Source organism: Lingula anatina, chromosome 4 (assembly GCF_051362555.1).
Source record: "Lingula anatina isolate TDL-2025a chromosome 4, LinAna3.0, whole genome shotgun sequence".
NCBI classification, from domain to species: domain Eukaryota; kingdom Metazoa; phylum Brachiopoda; class Lingulata; order Lingulida; family Lingulidae; genus Lingula; species Lingula anatina.
Window position 1 is genome coordinate 13449767 of NC_141770.1, and position 24302 is coordinate 13474068.

Consider the following 24302-nt stretch of genomic DNA (forward strand, 5'->3'; position numbering starts at 1 on the left):
TTATTGTCACAAAGATCTAAAAATAATCCAGAAACCGAGGTACAAACTCAATACTTTTATTGTATCCATTATTGCAGATTCAGTTGAGAAACGAAGGCATTTGAGGCATGTGTTGCTCTTTGCAAGACTAGGCATCTTTTAAAGCAACTTCTGTGTGATTGCAAGATATACAGCTTCCTCATATTGTAAGAATATATACTAACGTCCAACATCACCTTTTTAATGACGAGTTAAGAATTATCCTTCTCACTTATCTTCTAACATTGTGGTCTTATTGACTGTCACGTTAAGTTGTGACATCTCGATCATCCTTGAAAAATAAGAAGTGTCCCTTTGTCCACGTTTGATAATGGGATTCACTGAAATACTAAGAACATGTCGTACACCACTAGGAAAAACAGATCTCTATGAAGTCCCCTTTTATTCAGATAATGCAGATCATGATGCTACAGTTCTTCATAATATAATTCATAATGGATAATGTTTCAGGGGGACAAGCACGTCTCAGAAAAAAACTTATAAGTGAGATCAAAATGTCACAATGACTGGAATACAGGCAATATAAATTGATAAATATTAAATAGTGCAATGAAAATGCATTTATTCTAGTTATCACTACACATTCCAATCTGTTGTTTATATCATAAAAATTTCAACTAAAAATTGCATTATAAACTTTAATTTATACTGAAACCATTTTCAAATCTAAAATGACTCTATGATATTTTATATTTTAAGAGCATCAGAAAGCCCAGCTGTCAGGCGATAATGAGTTGTAAATATTGGAACAATGTCATGTACCGCAATAATATAAATGAAGGTGTATCTGAGAAAATGTCAACTAATGCCTGTACACCAAAACTGTCTTGCAAGTATAAATAAATAACAATATTGGGAAAGACAAGTGCTTCTCTATCGATGAAATTTCCTATTGCTCACTGCAGCACAAACTAGGTGTGACTGCATTGAATTAGGCATGAATATTCCTTAATGGATTTTTTTTATTAAAATGCATCTATAAGATATAATAATGCACCACATTTCACTTTTCTTGTCTCCCACACCTGTATCAATCATGTTCAGATCTTTACATCTCTACCAGGCATTTAATTTTCTAACACCTTAAATATACCAAGATGCACTACTCTGTTCCTCTTGACACAAACAGTGGCGCACCTAGTGAGTGTTACAGAAACTGTCCTGTGATAATATCCTTCACTGATGTTACTTCAAATCAAGTGTGTTGACTTTGCATTACGACCTTTCAACTGCAAGGTATGGTAAAATATTCCAATATTATATTAAAAAATGCTCCAAAATATCCACTCGTTCGCATTATTTTACAGAGAAGGAAATTAAGTCAACATCATACGTTGTTGCTCCCATAATGAACAATATTTGACCAATAATATGGCATACAATGGTATATATCTAATGGTATTACAGTCAACATGGTATGAAAATAGGGTGCAGCTTTTTGATGAACACAGTAGCGTAGGTATCTACACAGCTCATGACATAGTATATGATGAGAGAAATCCATTGCTGTCAGGGAATACATCTTGAAAGCAATACTTAGACAATTTTCCCCCTGTAAAATTCATAGTTAAAATTCAGCCTCTGCATTAAATTGAAGTGTACTGACATTATCACACTTAAAAATGATTCCTTCCTCGCATATCATTTTATATGTGTTTTATATGGGTAAGTCACACAATTTGTTACATCAGAAACTGACCATAATTGTCCCTTCAACAACTGTCTGTGTTGTGAAGCAAGGAATTGCCCATACTTGACTATTTGATCCACAAGTCAAAAAGTAGGAACTGTCTGTATTTGACACACAGATGTGTGCACCAGAAACTGCCCATACTGGATTTTTTTCCTTTAAAAACTGGATTTTAATCTTGATCCTTTCGCTAGTTCTCCTAATACTAGGTTGTGGTTATTCTACAAACTTGTAGTCTGCCTCTGCCATGTCTATAGCCCAGGCAAATTTCTCTCGTTGGGTTTTGTTGTAGACCTTCTCAATGGGGACATCCCACTTCTTACACCTGAAACCAAAAACAGAACACCAAAATGAAATATTTTGTCAATAAAAAAATGTATATAACTATTTAAATAAATATATGTACCTGCTTCTGCCCAAATACCAAAATTTATGTAACTTTTACCTTTAAATTAAAGAAAAAGAGTCATAACTTACAATTGATCAAAAACAATTATTATTTAGTAAGCTAAAGAACATTTTGAAATTTCTAAAAAAACAAATCTTGTATATATAGCTTGCAATTTCACGTCACATTCAGAACCATTGAAAAAAAAATCAAAATGAAAACTTCGAATCCTGACATCAGTCACAATCCTGAAAACTTTCACTCATGCAATTATGCTCATTTGCTTACTTTCCTTCAATTACTAGGGAAAAAATGCTGCAACTCTGATTCTGACTTGTAATAAATCAAATGCATATCTTTACAAGCCGCAATGAAGTAGTAGCTGCATACTGGAAAAGTGAAGAACACAAAACACCTACCAGGCTACAGAAATTCTTGGATCCAGGTAGTTCAACTTGGAGGTGCCGAGGGCGATTTCTTTATTCTCGTCCTTGTCAGTCAACTGTACCTCCAGTTTGACGAGCTGCTCTTCTAACCTGGCCAAGGCCTTCTTCTTACGCTCTAGAACACTGTTAGAGAAAACGAGAGAATTACATCGCTGACTACATGATGTATATAACAGGGTTGTGAACAGCAAATTTCAGGCTTGATGCAGAATACCTTTAAAGGAGCAGAAATAGTTAAGTTAACACCTTTAAAATTAAGTTAATACCTTTGAAATGCTTGTCAAAGTGGAGCACATCTTTATTCAGATGCATGACCAACATAAATTTCCTGCAGGCCCCAATATAAAAAATCTGGTTAAAATTTATATTCATATTGGCTAACACTGACACTTAATACTTTAGATATACTTTAGATAATATAAAGGAAAAAAAAAATGCCCACCCCTTCTTTGACTCGGACTTGGATGCCTTGTAATCACTCTTTGCATCCTTCACTGCCTTCTTGGCTTCTTTAATGGTGTCCTTCTTGGCTTCAATCTATAAAGATAGTCAATATGTTTTGCATGAGTTAGAGATCACAATTATTATAATTATTCTGACTGCAGGCTAGCAAAGCTTGTATAGAGAACATCATGTTTAATATGATCACATTGCAAGCAGATTGAAACCTAATTTTCATATCAAATATGCTATCGTTAAATTTTAAAAGTACATTCATAATGTTTCAAAAGACTTGCCAGTGAGAGATTATAGCTTGAAGTGTGAGTGCAGAATGCATGAAAAAAGCAAAAAGAGCTGCCTCTTTTGAAAATAAAGAGAGCAGGCTGACAACGTTTGTATTGGGAGGGTAGAACAGTTCCATTTTAGCACTTTTTTAGGTGTGATCTTTGAACGCAATGGCTGAGTCACTTTGCCTCACCTTGCTCTTCATGTTCTCCATCTGTTTATCAAAATTCTTGGGTGCAGCACGTTGATGGTTGCACAGCACGGCTACGGCACGGTTTGCACGATTGTAGGCCAACAGCTTGGCTGCGATTGGATCTTCAGCTGTAAGCAATTTGTGGAACAAAACTATGTAAAATAGCTAGTCAAAACTAAATATCAATAACAAACAATTCTGGAAAATTTCAACAATAACACTAATACCATGCTGGCATAGAAATTTAAATATTAATATTAAATTTTATTTTCTGTGAAATCCATAAAAAAATTGCAAACAATAATACTGCACATTCTTATTTGCTTCAGCCAAAATTAACAATTTCTGGGATGAGACTTTTTTTTTTTTGGCTCCCAAAAAGTTGGAAATCTGCCAATTGTTGGATAAATCCCATGCCTGCAATTTTCAGTACTTAAACTGTCCAAATGAGCTCAATTCGTACACTTTTCTAAAACCTCCCATGACCTTACCGTTAGTGAGCAGGTCCAGCTGTTCTTGCAGAGTTCTGGAGGCGTTATATGTCCTGAACACCTTGGCTGTCAACCCGTCCATCAGCTCCTGGAGATGCTTGTTTAAAATGCTTGTCTGGAAGAGATTTAAGGGTAAAAAATTACATGTATTACTAAGTTCATTAACTCAAGTATACACCATTTAAATCACTTATTACAAAATAAAGATTACTGTAGTTTCATAATACCAAACTGCACGATACTTTCTCCTTTTACTGCTGCAGTAAGACAAAGAAACACTAGCCACCATGTTATCTTAAGTCAGTATTATATGAAAGCTAATGCAATAAATTGAAAACTGGTAGGTCAGTGGCGTTGATTTTGTGACATGTAGATTAATATGGCTTCTCTCTCATAAAAAGAAAGAAAATTCCCATGTGCACAACCAAACAGAGCAAGTCAATTAACTTACATTGAGTCTATCAAAGAGATCGTCTCCATCAGCCTTATTCTGCATGAACAACTGCAGGTTCTTGAACACGCGTTTCTCCACAGCAACCTTGTTGGTGTAGCGGATGGAATCTTTACCAAGAAAGTCAAACTCAACAACGTTTTCCTGCCCTCCGTCCGTCTCGTGCAGCTTGATGTGCTCTACACGCAGTGAACAACAGCCCACGGTATCAGCCTGGTCTTCATCTTTCTCATTACCAGCTCTCAAGGCAAGCTGGAAATATTAGAGATTTGAGATCTGCTTCACAATATCTGCTTCAGTGAACTCAAGCCTGTAAACAGCAAAGTTTTTATATGAAGAGAAGCATTCTTCTTTTTATCCTTATCACCTGGTTTCAGGGCAAGCTGCTCAAACAAAATAACATAAAAGAAATTATTATACTTTATAACGGGCCTTGATTAGAATACACTTTTCAGAACAAACTTTTCACTAAATTATGCAAACTTTCCACTAAAGAAACCCACCATGTAGTGTATGTAAATTCACCTCTTTAAGAATGGCAGTTTTCTCATCCCTTTTAATACAAAATCTGCTTCCAAATGTTGCTGCAATTTATTGGGCACAAAAGAATCATACCTTATCAATGAAGTAGAGAGCTACAGATCTTTGTCGTATCCTCATCTCCTTGGATTTAAAGTCCTCCCTGTAGTTGGCTCTTATCCTGTCTACCAACTTGTGGAGCTTTCTGGCAGTTTCGTATTTCTGCCAATCTTTTTCTCCCTGAACGCAAAGAGGAAAACATAATATTATAACAAAATACATATAATATGTCACATAGTTATAAATATCTGATGTCCACTTCATTTAACTCACGTCAAAATAACCAGGTGTTACTGATTTTAATTTTTTATTGCAAGACAAAATTATGCATAGCAAAATGGAAAACTATGTAAAAATATAGACATTTTCATTTCTGTATATACACTTCTAAGGATAAAAAGCCAAATGATGAAATTTGCCAAATTAAGTTCTGTCAAAATTCCCTTCTAAGTTATCATCTAATGAAAGGCTTTTAATTCTCAGAACTGTCTCAATCAGCAAAGTTTGTCAACACTAATAAATCAGCAGTCTAACATGTTTCAACATCATTTTGAGACAGCCTTTTCTCTTTTTTTTTTACAGAACACAATGTACTACACAAGGAAATCGCACCAATCATATATCACATTACAAATTGAAATCCAAAACTATTGGTCAAGAGCAGACAAATCAAATTTAATGTCACAAAATCAACGCAACTGACCTGTACAACCAGTCATACACTGTTAACTTACCATGACAATGCTGATAGTTTGTAGAAATGAAATTTCTTTTTATTTTGCCCAAATCTGATTTTAAACCAAAACAATATGTAAATGTTCACCTTAATCTTGGAGCTGGGGTTTAACATCACATATTTGTTCTGTCCCTGTATATTCTCCGTCCAGGTTGCCAACCATGTCACCTGCAAGAACAACCAAGATTTTTAAAAAATAAATTTGTCATACTTTCTTGAAAACTTAATGCAAATAAGGTTTATTTCAGAAGAAAGATTCAATTTCTCAATCAGTAAAATTTGTTATCATATAAAAATCAGCAGCCTAACATGTTAAAACATCATAATGAGACTTGAAAAAAAAAATGACAAAAGCTTTGTCTTACTATGTTGTAGAACATTTTACTGATAAATGTGAATTATGTAGATTATTTTCACTACAATGGGATTCAGTCACATTCTTTTTCCCAAAATAAATAAATAAATAAATAAAATAACTACTTACAGTATTGTCATGGCGGACCTCCTTCCATTTGTGTCCAGCAGGGGGCTCTGGGATGTTTGAATCTCTGGAAAAAGACAAAAATTGTGAAATGATGTGTGGGTTAATATTTGTCTGAATAAACTCCACTGAAACATACCCATGGGGTATAGTATTCTTTCTTCTTTTTTATCAGAAAATTTGAATATTTGAGGTGCAACAACTTACTTGCTACAGTTGATGGTCACATCCTCGGGCATTATTCTTTTTTTCAGCATTCCTTGTTTTGGATGTTCCCCTCTACCACGGAACAAACCAGGCGGTTCAATCCTGAAGTTGCCAATCTTCTGTCTGTACCCATCCATTGTGCAGAAGCCATATTCTTCTTGAAGCTTAGCATTTTCTTCTTTGATTTTCTGAAAATCACGTTAGTGACCTGGCATTCAATTTAATTTCAAACCTTTTTTTCAAATACTTCATAAGTAATTCTTAGAAGCATAGTTATTATGGGTTTTCTGAATAACAAGATGCTGTGAAATAATACAAAATTTTTGGCATATTATAATAGTTTTAAAGCATCACCTGCACAAATTTAGAGAAGTATCAAACAATTTTAGAAATATAAGAACAGCAATAACTGATCCAATAATTTCCCATGACATTATCTACTGCTTTTCTGCTTACATTTTTCTGTTCTTTGGACATATTCTTCCTCTCTTCTGATTTCATCTTGTAATATGCATCAAATTCCTTGAAGTTGCATTTTTTCAGGTCAGTAATAATAGACCTTTCCTCTGAAGTCATTACCTGGAGAGAAAAATTAAATATATATAAAATAATTGAGAAATATATACATAAAGTACAATGTACTGTATGTCTGCAAAATATCCAAAAATACAATAAACTTGAGAATTTCAGAGTAAAATTGATGACATTAATAATGATCAAGCAGCAAAGGAACATACATAGATACAAATCCACAGAAAAAGATTTAATGGCATTTAGGCGTGTTACAGCTTTAACCAACCTTCCTCCAGTCCTTAAAGAAATTCTTATTAAATATTTCTTTGGTTGTGTAGTCATGGTCCAGCATCCTGCCATAGAATCCTGCCACTTCTTCTGCTTCCTCACTCAATTTCATCTTTTTACCTGGAACAACATCAAGGGAATTCAATGACTCACTTAAATGAAATGAAACAAAGACATGGTTATAGTTTGACCTTTGCACAACCCCACAATATTCTATTCTGTATACAGTTTGGCTGTATTATATTTCAGTACTCTTAGCAATCAATTTTAGATTAACATTTTATTTTGTGGCCAATAAGTCAAAGTAAATTGTGTAATAATTCTCACTTTGTTTCAGCATTAATAAAAGTTTCCTTAAAGGGATAATAACTCTTCGTTTTGGCCAAAAAATGAATTTTCCTGGAGTAAACAACAATTTTCCCATACTTACCAATAGTTAATGAATCCATTTTTACATTCAAAGTTAGTCCCTGGTTTTTTTCTAAAAAGTTTGGTTTTTTGTTAAAATCTCTTAAGAGATTATAACAGAGCATAGCCATCAATGGAGGTCACGTGGTCTGAAGACAAGCTCGGATATCAGAATAATAGCTTTAACTGCTGTTTTTTGTCGTAAAACAGAATATATTATATTTCTATGAGTTATTCACAATGTTTTTATTGTGAAATATAGACCTCTTACAAAGAGTTATTATCCCTTTAACCGGCCGAATATCCAAATATCAATCAACCTACATACTTGTTTGTCCAATTACTCCATTAATGCATTCATATATACTACACAATATAGGGGATATAGAATCATGGTTGGTAAATAAATTGCATCAGCTGGCAAGAACCACAACAACATGGACGGTCACAGGTAACCTGAATTTCTATAGACACTTGGCATGTGAATCCCTCAATTAAAAAAAAAAATGGAAAGCAAGGAAAAGAGAATTTTGAAGCTGTGCATGATATAACACTTCTCTGTCTTGGAGTGACCATAGTGTATTCTGTCTACATAACAGCAGCAAGTCACACTGTATATGTACCCATGTCTTACCATTGTAGTAAAAGTTAACACTATCTGGCACTCTCTCATACTTGGGAGCAAATACAGGTCCTTTGTGTTCCAGAAATTTCCACTTGACGCCATCATCGCGCTTTTCCTCCTCCCACCTGTGGTGTATGATGAAATGTGTCAATAAATTATCAACATAAGGATTAATCAAACCAATCACCCAATCCAAAATAGCAGGGGTCTGAGAGCAGTTAAACATATATGCTGTTAAGAAAATTATTTCTAAGAGCTGTATGGTTTCCATCAAAATACTTTTGGATTCAAAAATTGAAATTGAAAAATTATAACTCTCACCACTTCCAAGTCTGTACATTTTCTTCCTCCTTCTTTTTCTTTTTTGGTGTAGTCTCCACACCAGGTTTCGTCTTGGTTTTCGTTTTCTTCTTGTCTTTAGCATCTTTTTTCCTCTTGGCCTAAAACAAGGTTGAATTTGACATTTTAAGGTTGATTGGTATATGATATGGACAAGTATCACTTTGACAAAAAGTTTATACACCCCTGCAAAAATTTTATATTTGCAGATATATATGGTGCTTGAATCAACAAAACATCAATATAACAGCTAGACTATAAATTAAAAATAAGAATATCTCATAAAATTAATTGCGTCATAAAACCTAAAACCTTTGCGTCATAAAACCTTTGGCTATTTGTTTTTCTTTCAAAAGCCGAAACTCATTAAGAAGAGTCAAGCTAATATTTATTATGCTACAGGGAAAGCTACAAATTAAACGTTCATGTTCTGTTCATTTCATGTGAAAATGGAAGTTTCACTGGAAGGTCTTCAGATGCCAAAGATAATCAATAGTTCTGTTACAGAAAGACATGTAGAATGCTGATAAATACCTGGCTGAAAATCAGACTTACCAAAGGCATATCATCTTCAGAATCATCAGCTTTCCTCTTGACGGCTTTCTTCTCCTCCTTCTTCACTTTCTTGACTTTGTCCATCCTTGAAGACAATGGCTCATCGTCGTCGTCAGACTCTGGTAGGGGTCGTTTGTCTTTTTTCACAGGAGACTCTTTTTTCACTAATTCTTTCCTTGAGGACTAAAAAAATTACAATGAAAAAATTATAAGAAGCCTGCAGGATAATAATACAGCTTAAAGCGAAAAAATACATATGAAAATTCACAGTTACACATCTCTCAAGCTTACACAAATTCATTCATTTAAAGAAAAATAAACACATGTACCCGTCTTGACGTGAGATGGGGAAAACCTTTTTAGGATGATGATCCAGCAACTCACTTTGATTACTGTCCTACAGAGAATAACTAACCAGGTCTCAGGTAAAATAAGGATATCGATTCCAACTGACACACTCATTAAAATTCTTGAATTTTGTGCAACTCAACAAAAATGTATTTCAAAGATTTGTTAGTGCAAACCCTGTTGTTGTTGTCTTTTTCCTTTTCAGAAGACTTTGTTAAAAGAGAGATCACAGCTGACTTACCAGAGGCATATCATCATCGCTGTCCTCGACCTTCACCTGAGAGGTCGAGGGTTCTTTCTTGATCTTCGAGGGTGACAGTGGCTCCACCTTTGGTGCATCTCCACTTTCAGGTTCTTTCTTTATAAAAACGTCCTTCTTCTCTGCAGAGTGAGAAGAGGAACTTTTGTGTTTGTCTTTGTCCCTGTTTTCTTTATCTCTTTGCTTTTCTTTCATCTTGTCTTTATTCTTGCTTTCACTGGATCCAGCGTCATCTTTAGACTTTGAACTCGAACTGCTGGAATGTTCTTTCAGCCTATCATGGGATGAGCTACTGCAATGACAATATAACTTTATTAATTTTTTTTTTAATTATTAATTTAACTTTTGAATTGTTTCTATTTTACTATTTCTTTTTCTTTTAGAAGCCATCGGAGGTTTCTTTCATCTTGCTCCCATATTTGACAAGTTATCACCCTTGAAAATTTTCTATGCAATATTCAACTTGTCTTATCTAGGCACACTGGAACTTAAACAATTTCAGAAATGCAGAATCGAATGCCGGATTACCTATGCTTGTCTTTAGATGAACTAGAGGATGATGAACTTGAAGGCTTAGTGGGGTCCTTTGGTTTAGAAGAACTTGAAGAGCTTCCTTCCTTGGGTTTTGATGAACTAGAACTGCCATCTTTAGGTTTGGATGAGGATGAAGATGAGCCGTGTTTGGACGAGCTTGAACTGCTCCCCTCTTTATGCTTGTCCTTACTAGAGGAGCTACTATGTTTGTCCTTGTCCCTGTGTTTTTCTTTATCCTTGTCCCTGTGTTTGTCCTTATCCTTATCCCTGGGTTTATCCTTATCCCTGTGCTTGTCCTTCTCTCTGTGTTTATCTTTCTCTCTATGCTTGTCCTTTTCTCTCTGTTTGTCCTTTTCCCTGTGCTTGTCCTTGCTGGCATCCCCATTCTCCTTACTGAAGAAGTTACATTTTAATTACAGTTTAATTTCCAAATAATTATAATAATATTCATTTGCATTTAAAAGTTGGATGGTACATATTAAATTGTAGTGAAATGGAAATTCTAAGGAAAATATACCAGACATTAAAACATTTTCTAAAATACATTTAAAAGAAATATAACTGAATTACAAACTGTGAAGCACACTAGGTATTATCAAAAAGTTTTAACTTTCATTCACAATCAATTTTATATTAAACATATCATTCATTTACAATGTAACATCATAAATTAAAACGATCAAAATTAATATATTTTATATTTGTGAGCAGGAAATATAACAGAGTCACAATGTGCTGTTTACTATTAGGTAATAGAATTAGGAATCAGTTACATGCCATACTTATTACACGCACAACTGAAGAGTTCATTTCCACAATAAAATATTACTGGAGACCTTTTTATGTTGAGAATCAAACCGGAGGGTATAATTTCCAGACGTTTTACCTTTTGCTGTCACGATGTATGTTATTGACCTGGGGTCTCTCATCTCCAATGCCATTGGTCATAGGCATTCTGTCCACTCCATTCTGAGAACCACTGCCATCTGGAATTAAACAAATTTCAATTTTTTTTTTTTTTGTCATTGTTCCACAAAAGATGCATCACTCTAAGCTCTAGTTGTTTTTTGAAGTCATATTTAGGTTTTGTGCAACACAACATTTATTTTTCAAGTTCTTGGCAGCATTACACTTTTCGTTAGCCACTCTGAAACTGTGTCTTGTTTCTCAGCAGATTTTTATCCTTTTTTATTTATTTATTTATTTATTTTGTGCCATATCTCCACAATGAGTATTAACCTCTGCATATTTATATTCAACAAAATTAGAAAAACTACGGCGAATTCTGAAATTCAGAGTACAGACTTGATTTTTTTTTTTTACAACCAGAAGGCTTTGGGAGACTTGCCAACTTGTTCCAGTACCAGCATATGTTAAGAACCTGTATTGACATTTCACATTAAATTTGAGAAGCTGAACAATTTTCTGCAAATGAATTTAACACAAAGGCTTGTAAAGAGGTTAATATTAAGACTAGAGTGGCACCTTCAAGGTCATAAAGGTACATTCAAGTAAAAGGAAGTTGCATGTTACAGCATTACGCCACAGAATCTGTAAATTTTTGGAAGACAAAAAAGGAACAAAAAAAAAACCTTTGGAGAAAAAAATTATTCACCTGGCTAAAACAATAAACAATAAAAAAAAATGCAAGAATGCTTACTGATTCTATGATACACTTCCTCAGTGCAAAACGCTAGTTACTAGTGTGCACTGACTCGGTTTATATTTATGGAACCAAATCATGACCAGTGCTTTATAAATTATGTATACATGGCAACCCCCTGTTCATAATAAGCAAGTTTCACTTTTGCCAAAGGCAGATATAAGGCATACTTTTACATATATAAAGCAAGAACTGCTGCCCATTTGCACACAGTTTACACATATGATAACAATATGCTGCTCACAACTTTAAAAAGAACAATGGCTTTACATCATTTAAGAGCATTTTTGTTTGCAATCCTAACTGGAATCACCTAACCTGTAGACTGCTACAGAGTGAAATGATTTCTCATTATTTATATATATATATATATAAAAACATAAACATCATGGAGGCTTTTTTCAATTTCTTTTAAATTAACTTTTTTAAAGAAATCTATGTGAACAAATTTTTTTCATCAATCTGTAAAAAATACTTAAATGAGTGTCTCACAGACTAAGTAGTGTAAATAAGACAAGTGACATAAAGCAGTTGAGGCAACCATCATCATGGGTGGCTTACATACTGAGCTGTATAACAACACACATATATAACTGTTAACAAGAGAGGTCATACCAGGTGATCATTCCACAATCATTTCCACTTTTCAGATTGAGATTAAGGTGTATGTCTAGCTCCAATGGAAGTTAAGCTAGTGTGAACAGTATTTGTGGAAGACACTGAAACATGAGACTTCCTACACTCATTTCCGTATGCAAAGATCAGCATCTTTTCTCTTAAGGTTTCCTCCTGACAAAATTAGGTAAAAAGCTTCAAACAAAAATTATTCAATTCAAAATTATAAGGAATAGAACTTTTCTTACAATCAAGCAGAAATGGATGTCAAAATACCAAGCCACGGATTTTTAAAACATTTAAAAAGTCAACATCTCCTGGTGTAAATTTCCAGGAACTCAGTGAATGAGATTTCGCTGAATTTTAGAATACTTTTACAGTGGAAGAATAAACTGAATTTATAAACAACTAGGTCTAACAATCTCTGTTAAAGGATATAATTTTCAGTTTTGTTTGGATAAAGAGACCAATTCCTGTGCTTATGTTTGTCTTAACTGAGTTAACTCTGCATTTGTGGTTGTTTCCTTAATTATAAGTTGATTATTTATTGTACCTAAAGTTAACACAAATATTCTTTCTGTCAGTTTCTGGACAACAGCATTGTCACGAAGGACAATTTTGATAAAGACATTTGATCATCGGTGGAGAGTTGTAAAAACTGAAAATCCTGAAAATGTAGCTTACAATTTATCATCACTTTTTTTGCCATATGAAAAAAATATATGAAAATGAAGACTGATTATCCTGAAATCAGTATGATCCTGTTACCTTTAACCCATGCCCAAGATTCATGGTACATATGCACTTCATATTGCTTAGTAAAAACTACTGCACCAAGGATTTACACTTACCCAAGTGTCTAATTCATGACCCAAATACCTGTGGTTTGTTTTTTTAAGTACCAATTTGCTTTCATCTCATTTGTAATGAACATTCAAATGCATTTATCTCAATCTTGGTCAATGCCATTTAATTTAAATTAAATTTATTGAAACATTAATATATTGCTGTTTACCAATCCAACGAAAGTATTTTCTCATTCTTGTTTCATATAACGTACTTGCTGTGGACATAAAAGCGGACTCAGCAAAATGTGAACAGAATGGAATAAATATTACATTAATTCAATTGGTCTAAGAAAGAATTTTTTTCATCCAGACAACAGAAAGTCTGTAACATTACCATGTTCAAATGAATGTAGATAACCTATATTCTTGGCTATAAAATTTCAACAGTGGAAAATGTTCAAAAAGAATTCATTTTGTCTTAGGAAAAGTAGTTGACATCATTCCACATGTAAATGGTTTCCAACTGTGTAAATGCATTTTTCTTAACTGCTTAATTTATATGTATTGATGACATTTATAATAAATCCTTCTCTTCCCTTCTTACTCTACTTAAAAGAGAAGTGACTGATTTGAAAACAGTCCACAATATTGCAAAAATGTTTACACATTTCATTTTTTAAATGAAAAATAGATTTCCTTTCATATCTTTCACAAATTTATAATTTTTATAATCTGTACTTAGTGAGTGACAATTTTGCTTAATATTCAAGTCTGGCTCCATGTTCACAGATAATGTCCATTTGAAATGCTTCACACTAGGCCCATGAATAATCAACTAATTTGTAAAACATAATTATTACTACACTTCAAATCAAACAGGTGTGCCTTAAGGCATATCTATTCAAAATACCATTTATGAGACGAAATAAAGCAGTGTATTAATCCATTTTTCGGACTTAAAACATTTTCTTATTCTCAGGCCACTAACACAATGAAAATACATGCCTGCAGCCGGCTGCGCCACGGGTCCATCAGCTGATTGGGGCTGGAAAGAAAAGTACGCAATTTCATACATTTATATCCCCAGTTTAATTCATACCTCTGCCAGACTTACAGTTCAAGTATTCTTAATTAAAACAACGCTGCGTCAATTAGTTCCGTTCGTTACGAACCCCATCCCTTCGACGGGACTTAGAAATTTTCGGCCATTTTTTCCGTTCGTCAGGAAATTAGAGATTTTCAAATAATGAAACATCCACATAGTTGACTATGATCTAACACATTTACACTCTCTAATTAAAGATCAGCAATAAATCAATGAATTATTAGCTCACCTTGACTGGTTGAGCCCCTAGATCACCGCTACCGCCTTCCATTTTTAGAAGAATTTTCACTAATCGTCAGTATGGCGGCCACTGGTGAAATAGACAAAGTCCCGATTTTACCTCATTTGCCATGCGCGGAATGCCCGGATGAATATGATAATTAGGCCTATGACGTCACGCATTGACGTGCAACAGGTGCCCGTCTTCGCTAACACAATGAGCAATGGAATGTGTGCTTTAGCATTCACAACGTGGTGGATATTTAAAATAACTTTATTTGTCATATAAAAAGACGAACAATTTCAAAAACAATGAGTGGCAATTATAATTACATTACACTTTCTTATTATACTCACGTGCCCAACATTTTTTATGAAACAGATTTCAACTTCAGCTTCCAAATATTTCAAAGTATTAATGAATACTGTATGAATACAAGCACTAGTTTATAAAAGCTTATCTTGTTTCTTTAAATGTCTTAACCTCGTGCTTATAACAGCCAGGCTTCTTTATTTTTTCAACTTTCTAGAAAATCATCATTCAATAAAGATTTAATAACTTCCCAAATTAGTTCTTACAGTTTCTTGCTGCAGAAAAGACGAATCGAGCATTTGATGTTTGCATTCAATACCACTTTGAAATACTCCCAATCACTCAAAGGCTGATTTCTACCAGGCATTGTGACAGCAACTGGCTAACTTATTAACTTTCTTTCAAATTTCTTTAAAGCTTTTTAATATAATGAAAAAAGTGGACATACTTCTTGATATTAAACTATTGGCATAAAGATAAAAAAACTAATTTCTAAGAAGACAAATCTTTGCAATTTAAAAAAAGACATTGAAAACCTGCAAAGATAGAAGTCTGCAGATATGTTTATGAGAATTGAAGTCCACATAACTTAATGATAGATATAAAAAATAAGAACTATAATTAGTGAACTCACACTATATTAATGTCAACTTAAGTTGATGAAAATTATAGTTTGGCAGAATAGAGATAAAGAAAATTGAATGGTAATTTCCCATCTTATCAATGTTGTGACTTCAACTTCTGCTCAATTCCAACATAACTTGGACTTGACTCAATCAAAACCTTGTACAGTAGCAAGCCTAGTATATATAATCAGTATTTCAAAAAAAAAAAAAAAAAAATAATAATAATAATAAATAAATAATCATAATAATAAAATAAAAAAAAAATCAAGTTCTGTGACATATAATAAATTAGTTAGTATTAGCAGTCATATTAACATTCAAAAAGCTTTCGACCCAATCCCAAAGCAGCCTTGACTGATAAATGTACGAACTAAGATTTCAGTGAACTCTCTCTCGTGTTACAGGTGTTGTATTACAGGCAATTCCAGTTGCATAACCTGGACAGCTGCTACACAACAATAATTCTTATAAGAGAGTAAAGTGATCCAAGAAAAAAACTCAGTGGTTCTTTGTTTAGAGGTAACAACAGGAATTCTACTTACAAAAGAACAACCTTAAAACATCAAGATCTATCATGCTACATTGACAACAGAGTGGACTTCTATTTCAATCTCCACTTCATTTTTAAACAAGTGACATACATATCAGACCATCCTTTAATAACAGTCACTTTTCATTCAATCTTGCACACATGTCAGAACCAAATTAATTTACACAAAGTCATCCAACTTCACTAAATCCTGTCTCTGGGGATGCTACATGCCATCACCTCGATCTCTTTGCAGGAAGTGTCTTATTCCAATTTCCTCATTTACACTAAGAGTTCCTTTCCCTCCACTTTGTTTCACAATTAATTTTGTTAATACATATTTATATATTTATAAGGTCTTCATATGAAGAAGTCTGTAAGTAACACTATACCCTTGGGGTGGGTTGAACATGCATGTCTGCGTTTTCTCTAATCCAAGGGTGCGTTAATACTTCGTTCAGAGGCAATCTTTTTTGCGGGTCATGGCGAAGGAGCTGCAAAAAGAAGAGTGCACATTTAGAAAATAGCAAACTACGACATCAGTTTATACCAGCTGCATACTGGAGATAGTTGACTAAAATCTTGAAATTTGGGAAATGACTGAAAATCATTGACCATTAATCTTATGATGTTTAATGAACTCAAACAAACAAAAAAAGAAAGTACTTCCAGGCTTTTCAACTTACTTTTGATATTAAATCTCTAGCCCCATCAGAGACATGGGACGGGAACCGGAGTTCAACCTTGGATATCCTACGGTATGTCTCTGTGTGTCCCTCAGCCTCGAACGGAGGCTTGCCGACCAGAAACTCGTAGCAAAGCACACCCAAACTCCAAAGGTCTACTTTCTCGTCATGCATCTTTCCTTCTATCATCTCAGGAGGAAGGTAATCCAGCGTTCCACAGAGTGTAGCACGCCTATAAACAAATCAAATGGGAATATGATCACATATTGGGACATTGCCAGTGATAGGATCACTGGACAAAAACTTCAAAGGATTCCAGTGGACACATTTTCAAGATAATAATAATAATAATAATAATAATAATAATAATAATAATAATAATAATAATAATAATAATACCAAATGATCAGTACACAGGTAAAATCATTGGATCATTTTTTTCTTTTGTATCAGAAAAACTGGTCCATATCTGCTTTCAAAAAAGTTGCTAACACACAGGTCAATTGCGAACATTGAAACCGTCATTTTAAACTAGAGGGATGAAAGCTAGTCCACAGTATTGTACCAAAAGTAATTCACAAGTATGGTTACTAGTATGAAACACACTTGTAAATATCTGCATCTAAATATATTTAAGAGTGCCTTAGGTTATTTTTCAGAAATGAATCCTCAGTCTCTAACCCAGTGATGTGTAACGGCATAGAGATTATAATGCTTGAAGAGAGGATGCAAACTGACCCCCACATTCAAAATCTATTTCAAAACCTATGGATGGGCTTACCTGGATGATGGTGCATGCACTGACCAGCCAAAATCTGCTATTTTTAGGTCTCCTTTGAGGCCCAGTAGAAGGTTTTCTGGTTTGATGTCCCTGTGGATCACTTTCTTGGCATGACAGTACCTCAAGGCATCTGCTAGCTGGCTTATATACTGGAAAGAAAAAGAATTTACAAGATGACAATGAAGATTATATGAAGGACAACCATGCTATTTAATGAGGAAATGTTATTCTGGTACACACGTGGATGCACACACACCAGGTTGGCACTGGGATGTTTATTCCTTTAAAAAAAAAAAAAAGCTAAGGATGATATATTTCGTATTTTAGAAAATTTGAAAATTATTAACATCATACAGAAATGAGTGAAAATTCACAAAAAAGAAAAAATATATATATATTTCCCAGTAATGAATTTTACACATTGCATCTACTTACAGTTGCTGTTCTTTTATCATCAAATCTCTGATTTTTCTGTAGTTCTTTGTAGAGCTCTCCTCTTGGTGCATACTCAAGGATAAGGTAGACTCTGGTTTCATCATAGAAATACCCATATAACCGCAATATGTTGATGTGTCTGGAAAGACAAAGCAGTAATTTTAGGCATGTACTTTATCTCTCTTATTTTTATATGGTATTTATTCTAAAATTTTAACACTTCAATTAGAACAATACCTTATAATTGCAAGAATTTTTATTTTTTAAATTTCTCAAAAAAATAAATAAATAAATGAAAATAAATAAATAAATAATAATAATAATAAAAATTAAAAAAAAAAGCATGATATGAATGAATTTGAATTTAGCATTTCTTAAAATCACATTTTCATATACGTAATGAGCAAAAAAAAAAAAAAAAAAATTCCAGGGTTCAGGACATAAAAGCTGATGATAACACAAGTGTGTTGGAAAAAAGAGAAGGTGTGTCATTCAGTTAAGCTGACTGCACTCAGCAGGAGTCCCCACAGAGCCAGATCGACCTACATAGACCAATGGTGTCTATGGGAATGGGATCTAAGCTCAAATACCTCAAGTGGGACTGAATTTCAATCTCCCTCCTTAGCTGATGTTCAACTCCTGCCTTTTGGAGCTGGGATTTAAATAAAACCTGAAAGGGGAAAAACAAAGGATGAATATCTAAAATTAATAACACAATAGTGCAAGCCAAGACATACTATGACCATATATCCATCTTTCTTCATTTCATTAACCATAAATTTATACGATGGATTCACTTTTTGTCTTTTTCCCACTTAATAATAGACTGTATTCAAGTCTTTTTCAGATAAATCTGTTTTTACTTTTGTTTCTTAAATCAAATGTAACTGTACTATGTTACATGTTCTTTAAAAAACAAAGTTACAGGCCTAAACTTGCATTACATTCAGAGTAAAAATTTCTGCAACAGGAAAATAATATGACAACTTTCCCTTCCATTATATCTACTGCTTTTCCCATTTCAACCTAGTACTTACTTTTAATGCCACAATAAATTTGCTTTTCTTCTCTCGAGCCAAGTAAACATTGCCAAATTTTCCTTTGCCAAGTGGGCGTCCTATGTCAAAGTCAGCAAGTGCCCACTTTTTTCCTCTGAAAAAAGACATGAAACTTAAGTTTATAAAGACAGACATTCTTTCCGCAGTTTAAGAAATATCTTCATTTCAAATTATAATTTTTAAGAAAAATAATAATATATAAACAAATTCTATTGTAAAAATTAGTAAGAAAACATATTTTGCTGATAGAACATATGGAAGATGGAAACAGCACAGGTTCAATAATTTTGAGTTTTAAAATGGTCAAATTGAAAGGGGGGGGGGGTCATGTCAATGAAATAGAGGAGGTTGGAGCCAGATCGAAAAAAATCAATAAAAACTTGTAAATATCATTTCATCGAGTACAAACTATTCACTTTTTTACCTTACAAAAACATGACACGGCATCCTTTTTTTGACTAATCCTAGATAACAATCCCCACTCACCCCTCCTGTTTACTGGACTCCCCTTGGGCAGCTGGTTTCTGCTGTACATTCTGTGGCACAGTTCTCAGCACTCTCTTGGGTTCCATGTCAGGAACGGAATTTGTCTGGAAGAGAAGTTGGGAAGATAATAAAAGACAGAGCAGACATTCAAAAAGTATGTAGTCCAGATACATCCAACACTACTTGAAAAATTAATGGAATGTATTTATTTTGCATTTTCCATGAAAATTAAGGTTTGACTGTCATTGAATGTTTGGATTATGTCAAAAACTATGCCCTAATTCCTATATAACAGTACACTGGACAAGACAGGTTTAAAAGTGTATTACATAACATAACAAGACATGCAATCAAACAGTCTACTTCCTAGAAATATCTCCCAAATTAACTTTTTAAAAATTTTCAATAGTAAAACCTATTCTTGAAGCAGACTTCATCAAATCTCATTTGGTCCTAGCTCATGCAGCTGGCACGGTCATGCTAGCACGTGGTGACAGTCTGCGCGGGATGTCCCCCAGGGCCTTGTCCCACAGGTGTTGATAGTTGCCACTGTTGATATCTCAGGTCAAGTGGGCTGTTCAATCCCCTCCTGAGTAACCCACGCAAACTGTCACAACGTGACACTGACACCAGTGACAACCCAACCTCAGTTCACCCAAAGAAGGCTGTGTGATACTGTAAGGTCAAAATACTGTGACTTCTGCTTCAAAACATGAGATTTAGTATGAGAACCAATTTCAACTCCATCTACAAATTAATAAATAACCGGTTGAATCAAAACATTAAAGAGATAACAACTGTTTGTATAATATCCAGATTTCACAATAAATACATTGTAAACAATTCATAGAAATATAATAAATTCTATTTTACCACCATAACGGCAGTTAGTGCAATTACTCTGGAACCTTTGCTTGCCATCACATCATGTGACCTCCATAGATGGCTACATTGGGATGGATTCATTAACCATTGAAAAGAACAGGAAAATTGTCCTTTAACCCAGGAAAATCCTTTTTTTTTTTTTTGGCCAAAATGAACAGTTGTTATCCCTTTAACAATTTTTCTTTTACTTCTGCCTAAATGAAAGCAACTCATCGATATTCACCTTCACAGTATGAGTTGTATTCTCTTTCCCATCAAAACGAGGTCTAATCTGTAACAAGGATTTCAAAAATATCATGCAAACAAACTTCCACATGCAGGTATAGCATCATGTTCACACAAGGCACAAAACGGACCAAATCTCATTTGGTCCTAGTAACAATTCTTTACTGTGAGTCCTTAAGTTAAGATAACCCCTCTCTTCTCGACATAAACAGGACCATTTCCAATACACATTTGATTCATCTGAGCTTTGTGTGAACAGGTGCTATCAGTGATTAGTATTATTTTCACGTGCAATTTACAACAATTTACTAAAATGGCAAACAGACATGAACAATTTCAACACAAATATCAGTAATTATTCAAAGGTCTAAATGCAAAATGAGCTAGTACAAAAGGGATACTAGTATATAACAACAGCTTTTGCCTGCCACAGTACGGGTGGGTGTTCATAATAGAGGCATCTGAGAACAACTCAAATATCATGAGGATGCTGTTTATGAATATATGTACATTTCCTCACTTTGTGAAAATACTGTTTCATCTTCACAAAATATGAAAATTGATTATCATTTTTTCTGGTACCATTTTTTGTTCATGTTCTGTTTATTGCCACATATATTTATCAAGTAAAAATTAGTTTAAAACCAACCAGTGAACGAAGGATGTGCAAAATCAACAGTGTTCAATAAATGTGATAATGTGAATTAATGTGAAGATATCTGTGAAGCCAAACAAGGAGTTTGATTATAAGACAGAAGCATTGTCAACAAATTGCAATTTTCAAATAAATCTCTTCAACAATTACAATGTTATAAAGTGGAAAGAAACTGAAGAAAAACAGATTCCTCTGTAAAGAAAATAATACTCCAGAAAGTGCAGCAGTGTTGGCAGCCCTTCAAATGCATTAAATCTAATAATATTTACATAAATTGCCTCTTAAGTTCTGATTCATCTAAATGTCAACATTCAAAACCTACCGGCGCAGCCATGATCAAGCTTCTATAATTCTAGCAACCACACCACTCTTGAACTCCACTCAACATCAAACCCTGCCATTAAATACCATTTAATAGACATCATTAGTTCAAACAGTGATTGATTATACATAATTATTTTCTCAAGTAAAGATAGGTTTGAAACAAACAGGGATACGATCATTTGATCTCAATCAGTTAAGCGAGCAACCAGTCTCACTCTTAAATCATTTAACATTTAAAAAGCTCTCTTGTAAACCTGATCAATATGAAATTTGAAAAATTAATTCAATATCAAAGTTGGACACTGACACAGCAGATTAAAGGAATTCTAAATTAAGCCAAAACAACTGAAATTTCAGCCTGTTCACGTTATTTTCTCAAAAATTATTCAGGCAGACACTTCGATCATAGATTATATTCCAAAATCCTCCTGTAAAAACTGGTCTTCTGTATAATTCCAAATCAATCGCCAAATTATTTAACCGTTCTTGAAATCAACTGATAAACATCTCGTTTTACCCACCTGCAAGGGCTAAAGAAACATGTAGCTTGTCACTTTCACAGTTCTTGTTGTGCGATTTTGTCGTGCAACTTTTGAGCAGTTTAAATTTCGTGTCTAAGCTATTCATTGGACAGCCTGGAGACGTCGTACTTCCTATTTATTTTCTTATGCTGGTTTTGATTGGCTATTGGCGCAGACCGAAAACGGAAGTGGGGAGCGTGGTGTAACCAAAACAATCCTATTTTGGTGCTGACCACTGCATATTATATAGAAAGAATCGCTGACTGTTCAGCAATATTTACAACGTTGCTTCGACGTTTGGTCAATATAAGTGTCTGGATCGAAATATCCATATCGTTTAGCTGAGAAACTTTGCAAAAACAACACAAAAATGCTTCATCCGCTCACTTTGAAGACCGCTCGAAGGCTGGAAGTTTTGGGAACAGAGAGGCCAAAACGACTGCAAGGTCTTCACAACTTTGTAAAACCCCTGACAAGAGTTACCTATTTTTCTCCTCTGGTGGACGTCTTGAACAGTATTGCCCATGAAAATGACGAAAAATCCCATGTTCTGGTACAACGGGCCAACATAGAGGTCAGTGACTTAATAAATGAAATACACCGTGCAGCTAAAGCAAAGTCAAAGAAGACAAATTCTAAGCTGGTGAAGATTGGACTACCCTTTTCAGATATTCAGAAAAACCCGCTGTCATCTGGGTTGAGAAAAAAGGATGTTTTTGACACAATTCACACGATCAGCCAGTCATTGACAAACTTTTTCAACGAAGAAAGACATACCCAAGAAGTTGATTCGGTAACAGTGTCCTCCACAAATAGAGTGCTGGATCTAGCTAAATTCAGTGACCTTTTTTCCTTAACCACAGATGTTCATGGAGGCTGGCACATCCTCAACAGTCTGTATGAAAGTGGCATAATCGAGCTGAACAAAGACAACACAATAAAGAAATACAACCTGCTGCCAGCTTCTGCTCTGGAAATCCTGAAGGTCATTGAGATGTGGAAGGAAAGTGATGTCCCCTTGGCTAGATGCAGCTTATTAAAATCAGAGGAGAGCCATTCTCAAGGGTTCACTTTCAGTTCTGTGTTTAAAGATTACTTAAAATCAAGAATGAAAGAAACACCACCGCCTTTTTATGGCTTTTATGGAATCACATGCCCAGCTGGTAACACATGTGTTTCTGTTTTCAATGCTGAGCCATTGTATAATGTTAACATATGTCAGGTGTGTGATCAGATATTTGCTGACGGCACACAGTTGGCCAGCCATGCCAAGGAACATCCAGGTTGTGTGGTTTTTGAATGTGGTAGATGTGACAGAATGTGTTGCGTTACAAATAGCCTTAACATCTCAAACCCTCCACCTGCTGCCAGCACTCCAGGAGGCCTAAGCAGTAAGACTAAAAGAAAATACTCAAATTCTGTAGAAACGGCTACTTGGCCAAAATACAGAAAGACAGAGACTGAAGGTGAAACAGATATTGGTGACAATCGTGACAAAAAAGAGAAGAAAATCCTCAAGGAATTGAAACTTAAACTGCAACAGTATTTAGAGTCTCAGCCTGAAAGTGCTGTTTTGTGTGATGTACCCAAGGAGGTGATTGCAGCCTTAACAATAGAGGCACTGCCTGCATTGCTTTACTTCCACCAGGTTCCAGAGTCAAGTCTCCCCAAGAACCTTGCTGAGCTAAATGAATTCCTGCAGCCCTACACGACTGTCACCTACATGATCAACACTGAAACTCTTTTTGAGATGCTGATAGGGCCAGCAAGTCCTTGGATTAACTATGATAGTATGGGCCGTTCTCTGTCTTATGGCACCACGGGGCGTGGAGTTTCGTACAATGAGAGCGCTATGTTGGAAGTCAAAGATGGGCAAATTGTGCAAAAAATTCCGGTCGATGGAGAATTGCTCTACAAAGTTCAAAAGAAGAGTGCACAAATGCCATTGAAGTCACATAAACAACGTAAGCGCTTCAGAAATCAGAAGAGCAGAAAACAACCAAGAAGAAAAGGCTTGAAGATAAGATTAACATGTGTTAATGGAAAATCTGTCAGCACTGCTGTGAGTCAGATAGTCAGGCTAGCCCAGGAA

General features: G+C 34.5%; 2 protein-coding genes across 5 annotated transcripts; both read right to left on the minus strand.

Annotated features, from left to right (window-relative positions):
* Positions 1-40: 40 nt before the first annotated feature.
* LOC106153151 (DNA topoisomerase I, mitochondrial) lies at positions 41-14851 on the minus strand. Of its 2 annotated transcripts, none has more exons than XM_013526967.2 (20): positions 14697-14851; positions 14368-14407; positions 11183-11282; positions 10291-10689; positions 9745-10051; positions 9156-9338; positions 8583-8701; positions 8271-8386; positions 7227-7348; positions 6884-7006; positions 6428-6615; positions 6224-6287; positions 5827-5907; positions 5040-5183; positions 4425-4676; positions 3974-4088; positions 3483-3610; positions 3006-3100; positions 2537-2686; positions 41-2054 (listed from the first exon to the last, which is right to left on the minus strand). In XM_013526967.2, the coding sequence occupies exons 1-20, from the start codon at positions 14736-14738 to the stop codon at positions 1946-1948; spliced, it is 2877 nt and encodes a 958-aa protein (XP_013382421.2). In that variant the 5' UTR covers positions 14739-14851; the 3' UTR covers positions 41-1945. The 2 variants fall into 2 exon arrangements, with proteins under 2 accessions (XP_013382421.2, XP_013382420.2); XM_013526966.2 differs by having other exon boundaries at positions 9745-10054; positions 14697-14850.
* Positions 14852-14942: 91 nt separating this feature from the next.
* On the minus strand, positions 14943-22351 carry LOC106156345 (aurora kinase A-A-like). 3 transcript variants are annotated; one of them, XM_013531555.2, is made up of 10 exons: positions 22211-22351; positions 21688-21759; positions 20709-20756; positions 19601-19704; positions 19094-19208; positions 18647-18726; positions 18057-18195; positions 17622-17770; positions 16841-17072; positions 14943-16648 (listed from the first exon to the last, which is right to left on the minus strand). In XM_013531555.2, the coding sequence occupies exons 2-10, from the start codon at positions 21697-21699 to the stop codon at positions 16541-16543; spliced, it is 987 nt and encodes a 328-aa protein (XP_013387009.2). In that variant the 5' UTR covers positions 21700-21759; positions 22211-22351; the 3' UTR covers positions 14943-16540. The 3 variants fall into 3 exon arrangements, with proteins under 3 accessions (XP_013387009.2, XP_013387010.1, XP_013387011.1); XM_013531556.2 differs by lacking the exon at positions 20709-20756; XM_013531557.2 differs by lacking the exon at positions 21688-21759 and having other exon boundaries at positions 22211-22228.
* Positions 22352-24302: the final 1951 nt, after the last annotated feature.